A 17,778-nucleotide genomic window follows, 5' to 3' on the forward strand; every position below is an offset into this window, starting at 1 on the left:
CTAAACCAAAGGTGGGGCACTCAGGTGTTCAGAAAAGACAGCCCTTCCATCCTGATGCCCTGATTAACTCACCCCTCCTAACACCTGTGCACAGTGACAGTACCTGGATCTGACAGAAGGAGGAAGGCAGCAGACCAAGGTGCAGAGGTGTGCTCACCACACCCACGTGGGACCTGGACTGTCCCAGCAAGCCTATGAGGGTCACAAAGCCCAACAAGCTGGAACCTTCTCCCTGGGACTTTGTCCATCTTGGTAAAGTAGGAACCTTATCCTCATACATTATGCCCTGAGTTGCAATTTCTGATGTCAAGTTGTATATAAATGAAGCCGTTTCAGGCAATGCTGGATGCAGCAATCAGGCCCTCTCTGCTCTCCTCCCCACAGAGGTAAAATGAGCATTTACTTACTGCTTCTTTCAACGCCAAATTCCTTTCCACTTAGAATATGATGCAGGAGATTTTTCATATCAAAAGGGCTTAGGTTCATCAAACTTTCAGAAGCTTCTTCTCCTAAAAACAAACATTTTGTAAGTGTCTCAGACACAAGGCTGGTGGTAGGTGAAGGTAGAGTTGGATGGGCCTTGGGGTGACAAAGGATGCTGTGGCAGGTTTCCCTACTCAGGATTACCTCTCTATTTATTGCTTCAGGGCTGAAATGTACTGATCCTTGGTGATTCTAAATGCTACTGTTTAAGTTAAGTATTTTCTCAACTGTCGCATGCATATGTTCACACTGTAATGATCCTGATATTAGAATGTGTCTTGCGGTTCATTTACATATTTCAGTTGGTAGGATTTGTCCCAGCAGAGGTGTTATTAAATAGGTGATGACCTCACTGCAAGGAACTACAGTGAGGAACTTAGATGTCAGGAGCAGGACAGAAGATTCTAATGCCTCTTTCCCTGACATGAAATTCAACAGCCTGTTCTGGATGGCCTGGTGGAAGTTAGCGTCTAAACTAAAGAACTAGGTGAAGCAACAGCATGTGCAAAGGCACAGAAGCCTGGGTTCCAGAGTGCTTGGGCGAGGTTCTGCTGGACTGACCACAGGAGCCTCCCGAGGGCCCGCCCACACTTTGCACCTGAACAGTTCAGGCTCCGCGCCAGCTCTGTGGCCATCACCTGAATGATCAGTCCAACCCGGAGCCTGAGCATCTCCACGAAGAGGCTGGGCTGAGCTCTGACGTACATGGCCAAGTAGACCACAATCTCCTGCCGCAGACACACATGGAGACAGCGTTTCAGAAAGCAGGTAGTGGCAGAAGCCCCCACAGCCTAGAGAAGGCCGCAGCCCTGCCCCTCCCCAGCCAGCTGACCTGTGTGAGGACGGCGATACTAATGTCCTGCCCGCTGGCTTCGTAGATGAGTTTTGTGAGCTCCTCCGGGGGAAGGGGCCTGGGGAAGAGTGTCAGGACACAAACACCATGAAAGATACCTAAGAGGTGTCTCCTCGCCCTCTGTGGAAGACCCTTATTTTCCTGCTGGAAGCTCTGGAGTGACAGTGTCTTTAAAGAGACCTTCTTCCTGAATGGCGGATGGCACTGATGTTTTCCCCATGGCACCCACAAACCCGAGGCCCCCAGGCTGAAGACTTACGCAGAGATGATCTTCTCCCGAGGCTCTGGCGGCAGGCCCACTGTGAGCTGCGTCTGGTGGGACAGCAGGTCTGTGCAGGCCTACTCATTTAGGGGAAAGGGTGAGGGAGAGAGGGAGAAAGGGAGAAAGGAGAGATGAGGAAATGAGCAAATTCAGAGGAAAGGGTATTGCCAATAAGATCATAACTTTTTACCTTTACAAAGTTTATGACACATGTTGCCATTTATTTGAAAAATTCATTCATAGACCCCAGACTGAGCATCCCAGGCAGGGCTGCATCCCTGTGACTTTTGTGTTCCCAACATGTAACCCCAGGCCTGGCTCTGCAGGCCCTGTTAGTGGGTATTTAATGCCCAGCCACTGCAGCCAATACATTGGGTTCCCTGATATGCTACAAGCAGATGGGCTGTGAGTCCTGAAATACCAACGTTAAGAGTCAATAACCATAATATAGTCTTAAATTGTCAGTTTCCCCGTTATGCACATATACTAAATACCATCTCCTTACCATATCACTGAACTTTAATGTCTTAGAAAGCAGTTCTGGATTTTGCAGGGCCATAGGGTTAAAAATATTAATGATGATTATACTGTGGTTGTACAGAAATAAGAGAGCTCTGTTTAAAAGGATGCCAGGCCACAGAGCATTTTTGTTTTACTTCTTGGTGAACCTTTTTCTGCAGCTAAGAAGGAACAAAATGAATCAACTTCAATTTCATTTCCTCTGCTCGCCTTCCAAGAAGCAGTGGGAGGTCCGGAGAGGGGAGCCCGCTCCACCCATATATTAAATAACTAGTTTCTTTTACAAATAAGAGGTGCTTGCCTCAAGCTTTTGTAAAAGGAAGAGGGCATGGGGCTAGAAGAGACAGATGGACAGCCAGCACAGTGGCTCTGACCTCGGCCAGGACCTCCACTTTCTTCCTGAGCAGGCCAGAGATGTAGCGAATCAAACCCCACTCCTGGTTCAGGCCGGCTTTCCCATAGAGTTCACTGAGTAGGTTTTGAACTGTGACTCCATGCTGTCCGGAGAGATTTGTGTCCCAGCTGGGGCCCCTGTTGAGAGAAAACCCTAGAAGTGTGGCCCGCAACATTTACAGGCCGGATTCTCTTGCAGCGAAGCTCACTTGGCAGGGAGGGGAATGAATCACTGCATACTCTGCCAAGTGCTCAGGGCCCTCCTACTGCCTCCGAGTCTCAGGATTGGGTTGAGTCTTACTAATGCATCCCTCTGTCCACTGGAAACAGAAGCCTAACATCAGGAAACAGTGAGATCCTGGCTTCACCCACCCTCCTCATCCTGAGAGGCCAGCATGAATAGGCAGAAAAGGGGATAGAAGTCTGTTTGCAGTGATCCTGGGTAATTTGGGTAATATATTCATGACCCAGCTTGCTGGAAGGCCAAAAACACTAAGACAGAATCAAGGAGATGGGGGAAAGCGCGGACTAGCAAAGACCAGAAACTTACTTTATTACATACAGAATGTACAGAATGTCTGCTTGGTCCTGTAGGTTTGAACAGTCTTTCAGCTGCTCGACCAGCTTCTCACAGTCCATATCGCCATGATCATCTCTGGGCCACTGGAAGTCACCTTCTGCGGCCGGACCCTACAAAAACCAAAAAGCAGGGGAGAAGACCTGAGCATGTAAACTTTCAGATGCAAAGTGACACATCAACCTGGTTTTGGAACTCTGTCACTGTGCTCCAGGTTTTCAGTGAATCTTTTGTAACTTTTTATGTGAGTGCTTTACGATTTTTGATCAGTGAATCACTGCATTAGTCAATGTTTGCAAGACACTGGACTGACCAGGTTAACATATGTATGAGTTTTATTTATGCCAAGTTCAAAAACAGCAAAGCTAACTCCGGGTGTTAGGACTTATCCTATCAGTTACCTTTGGAGTGGAGGGGTGGAAGCGACCGGGAAGGGCACAAAGGGTGGTTGGTCATTTACCTGTGTCTATTGGTGTGGTGATAATTCAGTGAGCTGTATACTTACACTCTATACACTTTTCTATATATGTTATACTTCAATAAAATATTTTTAAAAAACAAATGCAAAAAGAATGTGAGTTTTAAACAACCTAAAATTGAGGTTAGGTTAAAATATTCTCCAATAGATACCGAATCTCTCTATTCATGTGGGATAAAATCAAAGGAGATTTCTGGACAAAATAACAGATTATGGGAACCAGTGGCAAACACCCTGAGATTTATTCTCCTGAGGAATCTTTTCTGATTTTGTACCCTACTCTGCAAGTTGCCGGCCTTGGCTGGCTGGCACAGACAGGACAGGACAGGACTAGGTAGTGAGCTAGCTTATTTCCTCCAGTGTGACACAGATTCTGATGAGTGGGCAAAAAGTCAGTAGCATTTTCCTACATGTAGAACATAAAGGTTTGCATCAAATTCAATGTGCATACTGACACAAAGCAGATTTTAGACAACTGAGTGGGTTCATATGGAAAACCAGAACTTCCAATCCTAAAAGTCCTGGATATCAAGAAATATGCTTTCTTTTGAGTTCAACCATTTAAAAGATTTATTGGGACTATACCAACATCAAAGAATATTACATTTGTTAACAAAGTGATTCTAAATTCTTTACCTGTTTTAGGAGTGGCTGAGGAGAATCAACAAGATTCAGCGATTTACGGTGCGTATTTAGAACTTTAGTTGGCAAAGCCATGGGAACAACTGGAAAACCAAAAAATAAAGAGAATTATTTTGAGGAGGAGAAAGGAGAAAATATTTCTCTTAAGAGGTAAAGTAGCTACTCCTTATTCAATACAAACCAATTAAAAAGCGATTAATTAGTTTAATTAGTTTAACTTCAACAAGAATTTATCATGTAGCTACATCATGTGCTGGAAACACATGAGCAGGACATTGATTTAAGGACTAAAATTTCACGTTTCCCTCCTGGAATTCAGGGAAAAATTACATAGCATCTTAAGACTGGACTGAGCCTTAGAAATGATTAAGCCCAATCTCTCTTTTTTTTCAGATGAAAAAACAAAACAAAACAAAACAAAACTGAGAATCAGAGAGGGTAGGTCATTTATCCAAGGCCACTGGCCTTCTCATAATCACGGTATTTGGGCTTCCTATCCAATATGTGTTTCACTTTGCCACTGCCAGGCATTAGGGCTTATGTTTTCTAACCACTTTTGGATGTTATCATTATCAATATTTATTCATTAAGCCATCTGTGTCCTCCAGGCTATCTCATATCATCTTGGGAAAACAGGAAGTTTTCAAGGTAAAGACGAGACATATATAAAAGGCATTTATATACTTTTAAGTTATACTAGCACATTAAACATATATTTTAATTTTACTTTCTCTCAAATCCCAACTAACACTACAGAAAGAAAATTTTTTAAAAAAGACAAACCCTCAAGAATATGGAAAAACAGGAGAGAAGATAATAGTAACATTATTTTGGAAGTAGGAAAGCTGATGGATGAAAGATAACTGACTTAGCTGACACAAGGCAACCAAACCACAAGTCTGCAGTGGGGAAAATCAAGAACCAGTCAGATTTGCATCAGAGAATCCTCAGAAGTGTCAGAAGCTTACTGCACTATGTACCTCTGGAACTGGCGGGGGGAGTCTAGAGGGAATGGTCCAGAATAAGAAAGACTGGGTAATTGCTGTGTGAGAAGCAGTGAGCTCCCTAGATGCCTTCCTCAACTTCACACAGCTTGGCAACTGCCTTGTTCCACCTTCCCCCTGACAGAAGAATAGAGGGTCATTTTGAGGAGGGCCCCTGGACTGGGGGCCGAACGGCATGGCTGAAGGCCTGTGTATATTCCTTAGGGGGAATAAGGACCAGATCCTTACCTGTCAAAGAGGAGAACAGGGTATCTCTGGGAAATCTGCCCAGTCTATACCCATACACCCAACAGGCCCCACCTACATGCTTTGAGATTCACACAGATGAGCAGATAACCAAGGAACACCCTGCATTGAAGGAAAGACTCTAATGTGGAAGGTAGAAAAATAAAGAAACTGGAAATTTGACTTGGGGGAAATGGAATCCACTTAGGGAGAAGAAAACAAAACCAAAAACTCTGCCATTAATATCCTTAGAGTAATAAGAAATTATATTGTACGCATGAAATAAGAAGGAATGCAATTCAGAGAACAAAAAATTAAAACATGATAGCAAAAGTGAGAAAATTCAATTGAGAAGGTGGAACAAAAAGTTGAAGCAAATTCCCTCAGAACAGAGCAAAAGAAAAAAAAAGGAAGACAGAAGAGAAATGATAAAGACTTCACCAGGAAGTCCACACTGAAATCATAGAGTACCAAAAGATAGAACAGAGAAAATGTAGGGAAGGAAATGAGTCAGTAAATTATTCAGAAAAACTTTACAGGTCTGAAAAACATAAATTTCCATAATTGAAAAGGTCCAATGAGTACCCAACACTGTGGAGGAGAAAATACACCCAGATCAAGGCATGGGTGAAATTTCAGAACCTGGGAGCAGAAAAGATCCTAAAAGTTTTCAAAGAGAAAAACAATTTATATTTTAAGGATCAAAAATCAGAATGGGTTTAAGTTTCTTAAAAGTAACTTTGATATGAGAAGACAATGAAATGATGCTTTCACAATTATGAAGAAAATGTTATTTTCAAGCTAGAATTTTATATCCAGCCAAACTCTCAAATGGATATAGAGTATTTATAGATACTTTCAGACTTGCAAAGTCTCAACAATTTGAACCACCATGTAATGCTTTTTGGGAAACTATTAGACATCCCCAACCAAAATCAGAGAGTAAGATAAGGAAAAGTTGAGACACAGAAAACAGAAGAGCCAACACAGGAGACAAAGAATTGTCAAGGAACTCTCCAAGATGATGGTGAAGGAAGATCCCAGGATAAAATCTATATCCTGGACATGGAGGGTAACCACACCAAAGGGGCAGTGAATTTCACAAATTGAGGGTTGTCATTACCATACCCTCTTCCATTATATTTTTTTTAACTTACTGAAACTGTTCTAGAATGTGCTCCACCAAAGGAATAAGTTGAGAAAGAAGTACATGCCAGATTCAGGAAACAGGGAACCCAACTGAAGAGATAAGCAAAGGAGAGTCCAAGAATTGCAATAAAGGGAAGTCCTAGGGGTGCAATAGGCTTAGAGCCCAATCAGCCAGACAGAAGGAGACTTGTGGATTCTATAAAAAAAAAATAGTGAAATGGAGAAATTCCTAGATATGATTGATCTGGTGGAAATTTGTATTGAGAGGCCATTTGGAAAGTCTAAAAATGAAGCAAGGCAAAAAGATAGAGCAACTATTAGCTTTTTAAAAAAGTAAAAACAATAATATAATCATAGTATACTATAATGCTCAGTTGGGAATAATATTTGCATACAAACAATAACATAAAGAGTGAGTACTGGTTTAACTTAGTTTTAATACAACTGTACCTGAAGGCTAGGGAAAGTGAAGCAGAGGGAGAGGTGGTGATTTAAGACAGCTAAACATCACCCCATAAGAGAAAGTCAACAGATACTGAATAAAGTCAATGCATCAAAAGACAGCAGTATACACACATTATTTTAGAATTATCTTAGAAATGTGGAGCTATATAAATGCCAAAAAAATAAATAAGAGTTGAATGTGGTTGCCTCTAAGAAGAACTGGGGGCAGTAGGGAGGGGAGGGGTTAGGGAGGAAACATCTGCATTTTGTTGTGTCTTTGGAGTCTTTGACTTTGATTAAAAATTTATTTTAACAGGCAGAAAAGAGTTAATAACATACATGGAATTTCCAAACCCCTTGCTTTTGCCATCACGGAAAGTATATCCCGAGTGGAGTGGATAGCACTGAAAACATGGCTGTCTTCTGGAGTCTTCTTACGAAGAGGAGGCAGGTAGCACTTCAAGGATGTGCTCTGCAGGAGGTGGTTGATATATTGGTCAAGTTCATCCTGGCCTTCTGTAATTGAACAGGCAAGCAAAAGAGCCAATGAAAACAAGCTGCAGAAATATTCTAAAGGCATAATAGTGATTATGTGTAGCACAAAGCACTAAGTAAATTTAGTGGAAGACAAGATTTTGATATAGATATTTGCACCCCTCCCCAAGAGTAAAGAGATTTACACAGACTATGTGTTTATAAAGCTACTGTTTGAAAAAACAACTTCATCCTAGGAAAAGATAGTGTTCATATGAGAGCATCACAACATGAGCTGAATATGTAAGGCACCCTGAGGGCCAGCAGCTGACACCTGCTTTTTGTTTTAATTTGTCATGAGTGAGCTAAGAATTATGAACCCCCAGCCCCAATCCTATGGAACCCCCAGCCCCAATCCCAAGTACTATACCAAAGTAAAAAACAGGTCACTTCAACCCCAAGTCCTATTCAGTTTGAGAAATGTTATACACATAGGATTTCAGCTCTCATATCCAACCAAACTTAGATTATTCTACGATTCCTTTGAAAATTCAAGCCCTGTGTTTTTGTCTTTAGAATACTGTACATTTTGTGAAAAGTCCTCATTCCTGAAACTCTTTGTCACTCTAGGTTTAAAAAAGCCCCACTTTTGTAGTTTAGGTCTTTAAAGTGGCATTTTATTCATTTTAATGCCTGCAAGTTTCCAAAGTCTTTTTTGTTAGGTTAATTAACAGTCATTTTCTGTGTTTGTGTCTTAGGGCAATTCTACGACAATGCTAAGGTTTCAATAAATTCAATGACAGCCAGCAAAGGCATTCCTAGCTATACCTCGATTGTAAGAAGTCTCTTCGAAATATCCTCCCAAATCTGAATCGCTATCAGGACTGACGCTCCCTTCGCTGGCATCATCATCAAACAACTTTTCATCACAGTCTGGATCCAGGAAGGTCAGATACGTGTAGAAAGATGTGGTGAGAAATTCCGAAAGGTTCCCTAATTTTACTCTGCCAAGGAGACACTATGTTAGAGCTATAGGTGCACATGGACAAACTTCCACTAATGAATCATGGAAAGACTTTTCAAGAATCAGGTGGCGCTTCTGCCGGGATCAATAAATATGTCACTCTGCAGTAGTCAGCCAAGAAATTAAAATGAAAATTCAATAGCAAGTATAAAGTGGAAGTACACAGCATATTAACAGCCAAAATGAATCACGCTGATTTCTTATCCCTGAGCCCAACACAAACAGAAATATATTTTAGTGAACCAACCAAAGTTTTACAAAACATAATGAACAAAAGAAGGAAAAAAAAAAAAAAACAACACATATTGAGCGAACCACTTTTAACCAGAACCAACCTTTAGGAGGTTTTTTGCCCTCAATGACTGGACCAGAACAAAACCATAAGCAATGATTCTCTGGGTGTACTTGTGCCATCGTTTGAGTCCCTACCATGCAATGGGGTCACAAAGGTGCAGGTAGGCACGTCGCAGAGCCCAAGTTCTGTGTAGAAGGAATGTGATGGGTGGCCATCCCCAAACCAGAGTAAATCCTCAGAGTGGCCCTAGTATATTACCAGGCTAGAAAAAATTCCACTGAAAACTGAGAGATGGCTTTGCCAGTGTAGGGTCCTGCTGCAAAGGCAACAGCTTCGAGTTCTGCAGGTCCACCCCCAGGTTCGGGGAGTAGGAAGATGTCCACCCTACAGAAAGAAAACCTCTTCTGTGTGCTTCTTCAAATGTTAGATCTGGAGGCAGAAAACAGTAAGATGCCTTGGAGTTACTAGCATTAGATGATGACTTAGTTGAAATGGCTGAGAGAACCATTTAAGGAGTAAATTAAAGCAGCGATGCAAATGAATTCATAGGTGGTTGAGCTTCATTGGGCAAATGGACTACATCACAAACAAGGCCTGAGGACAAGAAAACCTTCCCTTCATAAAGTAATAACTTTCCCCCCTAGAGCCCTGGTGTTAGTTCTAGTGATGGTTTTGCCCTGATGTTGCGGAACAGGACTGCTGAGGTGGAGCCAGGAAAAAAGACAATGGAAAGTTTCCCTCTGATTAAATTGAAAGGTTTCAGGTCAAAGGTGAAAAGGCAGTAATTTAATAGCAAGCTACCCCAGTTGGTTCCAGGAAGTAGAGATCAGCATCTAGGGTGAGTTTAGCTTTTAAAAGACCCTCAGACATAAAGGAAAAAGCAAAATGAGATTCAATTGTAACTGCTGTGGACGAAAAGGGGCCACATGCTAACCTGACAAGCTCAGGGAACGCCTGTGTGGCGACCTTGCAAATTCAGAGACCTAAAGTAACTACAAAGGATGGTCTGAAATTAAAGCGTTTTAAACGAAAAGCAGTTTATGGCAGATAGTCATGTCCTAGACTAGAATATTCCCTAACAAAGGTCAATCTTTACCTTAACTAAGCCTGTCTATTGTCTTTTGCATCTATGATAACATACCTTTGTAAAGTCAGGGTAACTTCCCTTTCTTTGGGGCCCCTCGGGGCACAACCAATGTACCAGACCAGATACTACAAATCCTCTCATTTTTTTATCATGTTGTTGACTATTAACTATCCTGTACCCACCTATGTAAAAGCTGTATCATTTTACTTTTTACCCATTCCCAGAGGTTTCCCTCTTCTGCTTTCTCCTGCCTCAATCTATTAGCAATGAATTTCATGTAACCCACTTACATCTTCTCTTTTGGTTGTAATGCATAAAATAAGGTGCAAAACTGCCATTCTCTGGAGCATTATCTCATTGTATTGAGATTTTGCTTCCTGGCAATTGCCACAGTTTGGTTCACATAAACTCACAAAAATTCTTTACAGGTTTGAATGTTTCTTACGTTGATAGTATCAAGAACTCAGTAGGAAAGGTAGCCGATGGAGCCTAGGCATTCCTGTCTGGTTCCCTGGTTCTCTGAACTATTGCCATACCCTGTAAATGGGAGGTTCTCCCGATTCCTGTAAGCCTTCTGCCAGCTCCACATGGAATTAGACCCTGGTTTCTGGATTCACAGAGCTTCTGGCCCGTTTGTCTTGTGCGCTGGCTCTCTGAGGTGACTGCTCCTTCTCCATAAAGTGAGAATACAGCCCACGTGACAAAGTGAAGACTAAATGTGACAATGCGTACCAAGCACCAAACACATTGCAAGTGCTCAATTAACTACAGTGTCCTTTTGACAATGATTATTATTTCAATTAATATGTAATTTTGAAAAACAGTTAATTATGGGCATATGGTATTTCCTCCTGGATAAGATGCTGTACACCAGGTGGTAACTTATTTAAACTGGAGGTAAATTGTATGAATGTGGGTGCCGACTGCAGTTATGCACTAGCACTGGAAATGTAGATGGCAAAATGCTGGGGACGGTCTCACTGACACTCCTGAGAGAGGCCAGGAGCAGCTCAGAGTGAGGTCACTTCAAGTCTAGAGCAAAACTTGCAGTAGGCTTTGTGAGCAGAGGTACCAACCCCAGCATAGTGAATCAACCTTAAAGACATCAGGCTACATGAAATGAGCCAGTCACATAGAGAGAAATATTGGATGAGTCCACTTAGATGAGCTACCAAGAGACTGGAAGTAGAATGGTAGTTCCCAGGGGCTGAGGACAGGAGAAAATGGAGAGTTGTTTAATGAGCACAGAGTTTCAGTTTTACAAGATGAAGAGTTCCGGAGGTTGGTTGCATAACAATGTGAATGTGCTTAACAGAACTGAACTGTACACTTAAAAATGGTTAGATGCTAAATTTATTTTATGTGGATTTTACCACAATTTGAAAAAGTTACTGTGGCAGCGGGGTCTCTAGTGTGGGAGGATGTGAGAAGAAGGGCTGATTTCAAGGCCCAATCAAATTTAGCACGTGGCATTCTACCAGGGACCAAATGGAAGCCTCCCTGAGTCCGGGAGAGGCCACATCTCACTAGAGGCTGGCTTCCCAGTGAGGTTCTCCTGGGGCCCTTCTGGCATATCCCAGGGAATTCCGAGAGGTCAGGGCATAGATGCTCCAGAGAAAACCACTGCCTTGTGACAGTCAGAGGGTAAAAAAACCAAAGTGGTTTTACTGGGAGGTGAGCCCCCATCACTCAAGATGCTTTATCATAATATCTGGGAGCTTCTGCCATATTGTGAGCCTACAAAGGAATGGTTATCATTCCACTGAAATGAGGGGACAGTGGTCTAGGCCAGTGATGGCGAACCTTTTGAGCTCGGCGTGTCAGCATTTTGAGAAACCCTAACTTAACTCTGGTGCCGTGTCACATATAGAAATTTTTTGATATTTTCAACATAGTAAAACAAAGATTTATATTTTTGATATTTATTTTATATATTTAAATGCCATTTAACAAAGAAAAATCAACCAAAAAAATGAGTTCGCGTGTCACCTCTGACACGCGTGTCATAGGTTCGCCATCACTGGTCTAGGCACATTCAGGTGCTCTGCTCTGAGGGCCACTAAAGAATTCATAAAGTTCTGTGAATTATTCTTCAGGTGATAGCACACTCAAGTCAATTCAAGGAGCATTTATTGAGCACCTGCTAGATCTTAAGGCACTGGGTCTTTTCTTTCATGCCTTTTACTGGAAACAGCACAGAATTCCATATATGCATTCCAGGAATGCCACTTCATAGAATTGATATGTTTACCTCTCTATGCCCCAGGCCTCTTGGCACCCACAAAAGCTTCACAAACACCCTTTGAGTGCTGCTTTACAGATTATTCCAGTTTCACATGGGTCACTGGAGTCAATAAGTTTTAACTTCCTTCTTACTCTAAAGCACCACGCTTCTATGTTTAGCAATTGAGATGAAAAATGGGAGAAGGGCAGCAAAAAGACTTTAAGGAAGGTCAGTGTTACTTTTATTTTTTTAAAAAAAATCACAAATTACCTAGCTCCTCCAAAATATCCATCCTCTAGTTTTCTAATTGTAGAAAGAACTGCAGGGTGAATGTCTGAGCCATCATTTACTAAGGGGAAAAAAAAGGAAAAGATGAGTTAGTTTACTTAATCTGGGAATACTTTCTTTGTGGGGGGAGGAGGCATGCACTGAAATGTTTTCATCAACACAACCTAATTAAATACCTATGTCATAGAAGATTTCTGAGCTAAGAAACTGAACTGCTGAAAACCCCTTCAATACTTAGCTCTGTCCATGGGAGCCATTTTAAACAGTGAGAAAAGGGCCCAAACCAATGGTGGGATATGATTCAAGCAGATCAAGTTCATGGAGTTACTGAGCATGGTGTGGGTGATTGGGAAGGTGAGCGTGGGTCTGCCCGTCATCCGCCAGCAGGTGCACAGGTAAGCCAGCTCAATCCTCAGCATCTCTACGATCATCTCATTGTCCAGAGCCAGATAGAAGTGATGCTGGTCAGTAAACTGCAAGTCAGAACAGGCCAAGTAAGAGGTTGTTCTTCATTTCCCTCGACACAACCCCAGCTGTCATTCATGGCAGCACTAATCCTTGTGCTATGTTTCCAGAGAAACAGTTCAATCCTGGTTATAATCCACCTATCATGGGGCTCTCAGACAAATAGACTTGTCACCTGCACAAGAGCCGTGGAAGGGAAAGGTTCATGCCTACATCTTTTTACAACTCCTCAGAAGAGGATATAAGCACCAGGCCCAATATCCCTGTCTCCTAAAGGAAATCAATAACTCCCTAATTCTTACTCCTCCAGGGCTTCTGGGCTCAGAGATGCTTTCCAAGTGAGGGCACTGAGAGCAACCAAGATGTGGGAACTATGATTACCTGACTGATGGCCTGGCTAACGTGAACTAAAGGCACTGTGACCTGATGTCGATGAAAATCAAATTGGTCTTCTGGCCTCTAGACTAGTCTATGCTCAGCTCATGCTCTGGTCTGAAATTTGTTAGGAAAAGAAATAAAACACAAGATTTAAGCGAGCAGTGTGGGTCAGGGTGAAAAAGAGCAATTTGGGGCTAATGACCCCTGACTATGTGCCTAGGTAGTGTGTATGTGTGTGGGGGGGTGGGGGTGGCTGTGCTCCATGTTGACAAAGTGGTACCACAGTTGGTCTTTCTAGCTGCTCAAATGGATGGAAAATGTTTGGTTTGGGTTCCAGAGGACAAGTTTCTTTTGGAAACAAAAACTCTGAAACAAAGGGTGTTGGGGCCTGAAAATCAGACTGGCTGTGTTACAGAGGGTCTGATGACAACTTAAGCAAGGGTGAGGGACTCGTGATTAGGGGCACAAGGGCTACGAGTCAAGTGATATGGTACCAGCAAATTTATAAAGCGGTGTGAATTTCACTACTAATGACTGGAAGTTATGACACACTCAATTCGATTCAAGGCACAGTAATAGAGCACCTACTATGAGTAAAGAATTATACTAGGGTAATGGGTGTTGTCCTAAATGTCTCTATTTGAACATATGCACGCACATTCTACCACATTCAAAGTGGCTCACCAGCCAGAAAAGAGAGCTTAATGAAAAGATGCTTGTTGGTTTCCTACTGGCATGCTCTTCTCACCTGAGGTGTGAAAGTAAATATTTGGTTCCTAATCACATATAGTTTAGATGTTCCAAGGACGCCAATGTGCCTATATGGTCGCCCACTCAATTTCATATTCTTATTCCGTCCTATTGAGAGAGAGAGAGAGAGAGAGAGAGAGAGAGAGAGAGAGAGAAATGGTGTTAGAGTAAATACAGTAACATCTAATCCAATTGACTTCCGCTGAGACTGAACTTATTTTTATGTCAAACAACCCATTGTGGGGTTTGGTTTTTCTAACACCAGTACATCTTTAAATAGGACAAAGATGAATTAAAAACAAGTTCCACCCCCTTTTCATGAATGTATATGAACAGTACCTGATTCAACATCTATATAGAATAAAACTGCTGCAGGGATTTAATTAATGTTCATTTCTAATTTACTAAACAAAGTCAGATTTTAGAAAAAAGTAAAGAGAACCCCCTCCTATTTTAATGGGTAAATGAGCATTTTTATGAGACTATAGATGAAAATTAAAACATTATCAAGACACAAATGACTGTTCCAATTGTGAATTTTCAAAGGTGGCTGCATGTTTTACAACAGATTTGGCAAATCACATGGTCAACCTGTGGTGACATCTACTGAACTGGCATGAGGAGAATGTGCTTGTTTGCCCACTCTTCTTCACATGGAAGTGATCAAACCGCCTGCTTTAGGGCTTTGCCCAAAATTCTAAAGAATTTATACATATCACAGTCTCCCCCCAGACCCAAAGCCTAGAACCAAGATGCCTCCTTGCCAAAAATGCTCTGTTTCCCCAAACCTACCAAGCTTGGCGTATATGTGACTAAGGATCCGGCCTGGTTGGACTCGGATTGGGTGAATGTCAGCAATACTCTGGATGTCTATCCCATGCTTCCTCAATAAGTCCTTAATGTGGTTGTTTTCTGCCAGAACAGTAACTGCAAATAAGAAGAACACACAGTCTGCATTACATTGTGGCCCTTGTCTCCTTACATTGATATATGTATCATTGACCTCTTTGGAGTATGATACACACATTAGCATGCTCTCCATGAACTAGGTGTCTTTGAAAATGACAGCACATGTACTGCTGCTCTTCCTGGCTCTCTCTGGCCTTGCCTCTTCTAAATGCCCACGGTGCATATTTCATGTACTCACAATGTACATGACAGTCTGATAGGAGACTTCTAAAAATGGTCTTCAACAGATCCCATGTCAAATTATCTCATTTCATATGATGTCTTTCCTTCCCCTGGATATACATTTACTATTCTAAACCTGCCTGGTGTTCTTTTCATATGTGGTCAGGAATAGAGACAATTCCACATGGGAGTACCAGGAGAAACCTGTTCCCCTGCTCCCAAAGGAAATAGCTCCCATGCTAGCACATGCCACCTGCATCACCACAAACATGTGAGTAATGTGTTTCGCTATGATGTTATAAATTAATATACGCTAAAGCATTCATACACACTTAAAAAATAAAATAGAAAATCATGGAACATTTGCATTCCAAATACATGGGTTTTCCCAGAAGTGGAATCAGTGGGCCATAAGGCAAATCCATGGGAATATGTCCTAAGAATCCCAAAACACTGATTAGAAAGAATATATGCACCCCTATGATGTTCATGGAAGCATTGTTTACAATAGCCAAGATTTTGATGCAACCTAAGTGCCCAACAGTAGGTGAGTAGATAAAAAAGCTGTGGTACATTTACACAATGGAATATTAATTGGCTATAAAAAAGAAGGAAATCTTACCTTTTGGGACAGCATGGATGGACTGCGAGAGTATTATGCTAAGTGAAATAAGCCAGTCAGAGAAAGACAAGTACCATATGATTTCACTTACATGTGGAATCTAATGAACAAAATAAACTAATAAACAATACAGAGACAGACTCATAGATACAAAGAACATATTGACAGCTGCCAGAGGGAAGGGGGGTTTGGGAGCTGGGTGAAAAAGGTGAAAGAATTAAGAAAAAACTCATAGACACAGACAACAGTATGGTGATTGCCAGAGGGAACGGGTTAAGGGGAAGTAGAAGAGGCTAAAGGGGGGCTAAATGGTGATGGAAGGAGACTTGACTTGGGGTGGTGAACACACACTACAATGTACAGATGATGTATTATAGAACTGTACACCTGAAACCTATATAATTTTAATAACCAATGTCACCCCAATAAATTCAAGCAAAAAATACACATGGGTTTTACAAAGTTAAATAAAAATAGTAAACACACTCACAGACCTTGTACTACAACATCAGGTTTGACGGAAGTGGAAAATCTTCTATTTAAGGGGTCAATTTCACCAGTGGCAAGGAATCCCTAGGGGGAAAAAAAGGAGCATTAACACTATGAAATATTGATTAACCAAGATTTAACCCAAATTTGAAAATGACATAATTTAGGGCTCAAAATATTCAGTATTTATTCCCTTATATATTTTGAGTCCATTGCTTATTTTCTCTGAAGCACAGTAGATCATTTAGATAGGCACCAATAAATGTGTTATGATTTCAGCACCTAGCTCTCCACAGCTAGTCAAGTATGCTACCATCTTATGTGAGTAAAGAGAACAATGGTAACGAATACTTCAGAGCAGCTGACTTTAAAGCCATGAAGATGCCAAAGACATTCACCACCATAGTGGACAGAGAGCCACTGTGCTCTTCTGGTTCCCCATCTGTGAAGCTCCAAAGTTGCCTACCTCTGCCAAGAGTGAGCTGAGGATGTACAAGGACTGACCCCACAGATGGGGCAGCTTCCCCAGAGGAACTCTGTCCACCGTGTGAGGATTCTTATACTCTTCATCTACCTGGCAAAGAAAGAAAACCCTAAAGTCAGAATGTCAGAGGATAAAAAGGCCAATGTCACCATACACTGGAGAGCACACTGAGGATTTACAAAATGCTACTCATTTGCTCCTCCAGGCCAATTCTGTGTGAGAGCTGGAATTGGGAGGCCAAGGAAGCTAAACCTTTGCGCTGGTGGTAGGGGGTAGGAGGGGTGGTTCATACGTAAAAGCAGCAGAGGCAGAACTCATATCTAGGTCTGGTTCCAGGCCAGTGCTCTGCCCACAAGCACACTGATGGCAAAAGGCAGAGAGACAGACATTGGAAGCCTGGCCAGCTTCTTTGAGCACAGCTCCAGGCAACAAGAAGTTGCACAGCTCATGCTTACATCTGGCTGTATTTTGGATACAATGATCTAAAACATCAGCCTTCTGTCATGGCAGTGCATCACTGGATGCTAAGTCAGGTTTCTTTGATCTTGCAATCCCCAGGAGTTCATAAACTCTGTATGCTTACACAAGAAAATCACCAGAAGGTGGCACTATTTATTGAGAAAAAACAATTGTACTATTAGATCAGGAAGTTTCCATCAGGGATTCAAAAAGCTGAATCCATTGGGGGCTTTTGACTCATCTAAATAAGTTATAGTTCTCTTTCTGATGGACAGTGCTGGCTATGCACTACAAAAGTTAGTCTACAACTTTCTCTGTTGTAAATTCCATGCTGACCTTTGGGTTTTTATTCATTACAGTGTTGGTTGGGGATAATGTCAGTGACCACTTTTTTCCTTCCAGAAAATATCAGTCAGTCAAAGGAAGTAGAAACATTTATCCTTCTCCAAAGGGGAAAATCACACCATGGGGGCAGTCATTCTTTCTGTGTTAATCAGTGATGTTATTAATATACTTAGTAAAATTTTTAAAATTTGCTGAGGTAGTAAACATTAAGAAAACCTGAAGATCATAAGCTGA

At 41.8% G+C, this 17,778-nt stretch overlaps 1 protein-coding gene across 1 annotated transcript in view; it reads right to left on the bottom strand.

Moving 5' to 3' along the window:
- The window catches only part of PHKA2 (phosphorylase kinase regulatory subunit alpha 2), a 64,298-nt gene that overhangs the window by 11,475 nt on the left and 35,045 nt on the right, over positions 1–17,778 (bottom strand). The window contains exons 13-27 of the mRNA XM_081080937.1: positions 16,723–16,830; positions 16,262–16,340; positions 14,807–14,941; positions 14,013–14,122; positions 12,750–12,894; positions 12,404–12,482; positions 8,332–8,507; positions 7,369–7,545; positions 4,202–4,290; positions 3,061–3,200; positions 2,492–2,648; positions 1,596–1,675; positions 1,316–1,394; positions 1,082–1,211; positions 408–509 (exon numbers count right to left, since the gene is read on the bottom strand). Of these exons, the coding sequence (XP_080937063.1) occupies positions 408–509; positions 1,082–1,211; positions 1,316–1,394; positions 1,596–1,675; positions 2,492–2,648; positions 3,061–3,200; positions 4,202–4,290; positions 7,369–7,545; positions 8,332–8,507; positions 12,404–12,482; positions 12,750–12,894; positions 14,013–14,122; positions 14,807–14,941; positions 16,262–16,340; positions 16,723–16,830 (1,786 nt within the window). The remainder of the gene's footprint in view (positions 1–407; positions 510–1,081; positions 1,212–1,315; positions 1,395–1,595; positions 1,676–2,491; positions 2,649–3,060; positions 3,201–4,201; positions 4,291–7,368; positions 7,546–8,331; positions 8,508–12,403; positions 12,483–12,749; positions 12,895–14,012; positions 14,123–14,806; positions 14,942–16,261; positions 16,341–16,722; positions 16,831–17,778) is intronic.

Source organism: Myotis nattereri (genome assembly GCF_964212035.1).
Source record: "Myotis nattereri genome assembly, chromosome: X".
In the NCBI taxonomy this organism is placed as follows: domain Eukaryota; kingdom Metazoa; phylum Chordata; class Mammalia; order Chiroptera; family Vespertilionidae; genus Myotis; species Myotis nattereri.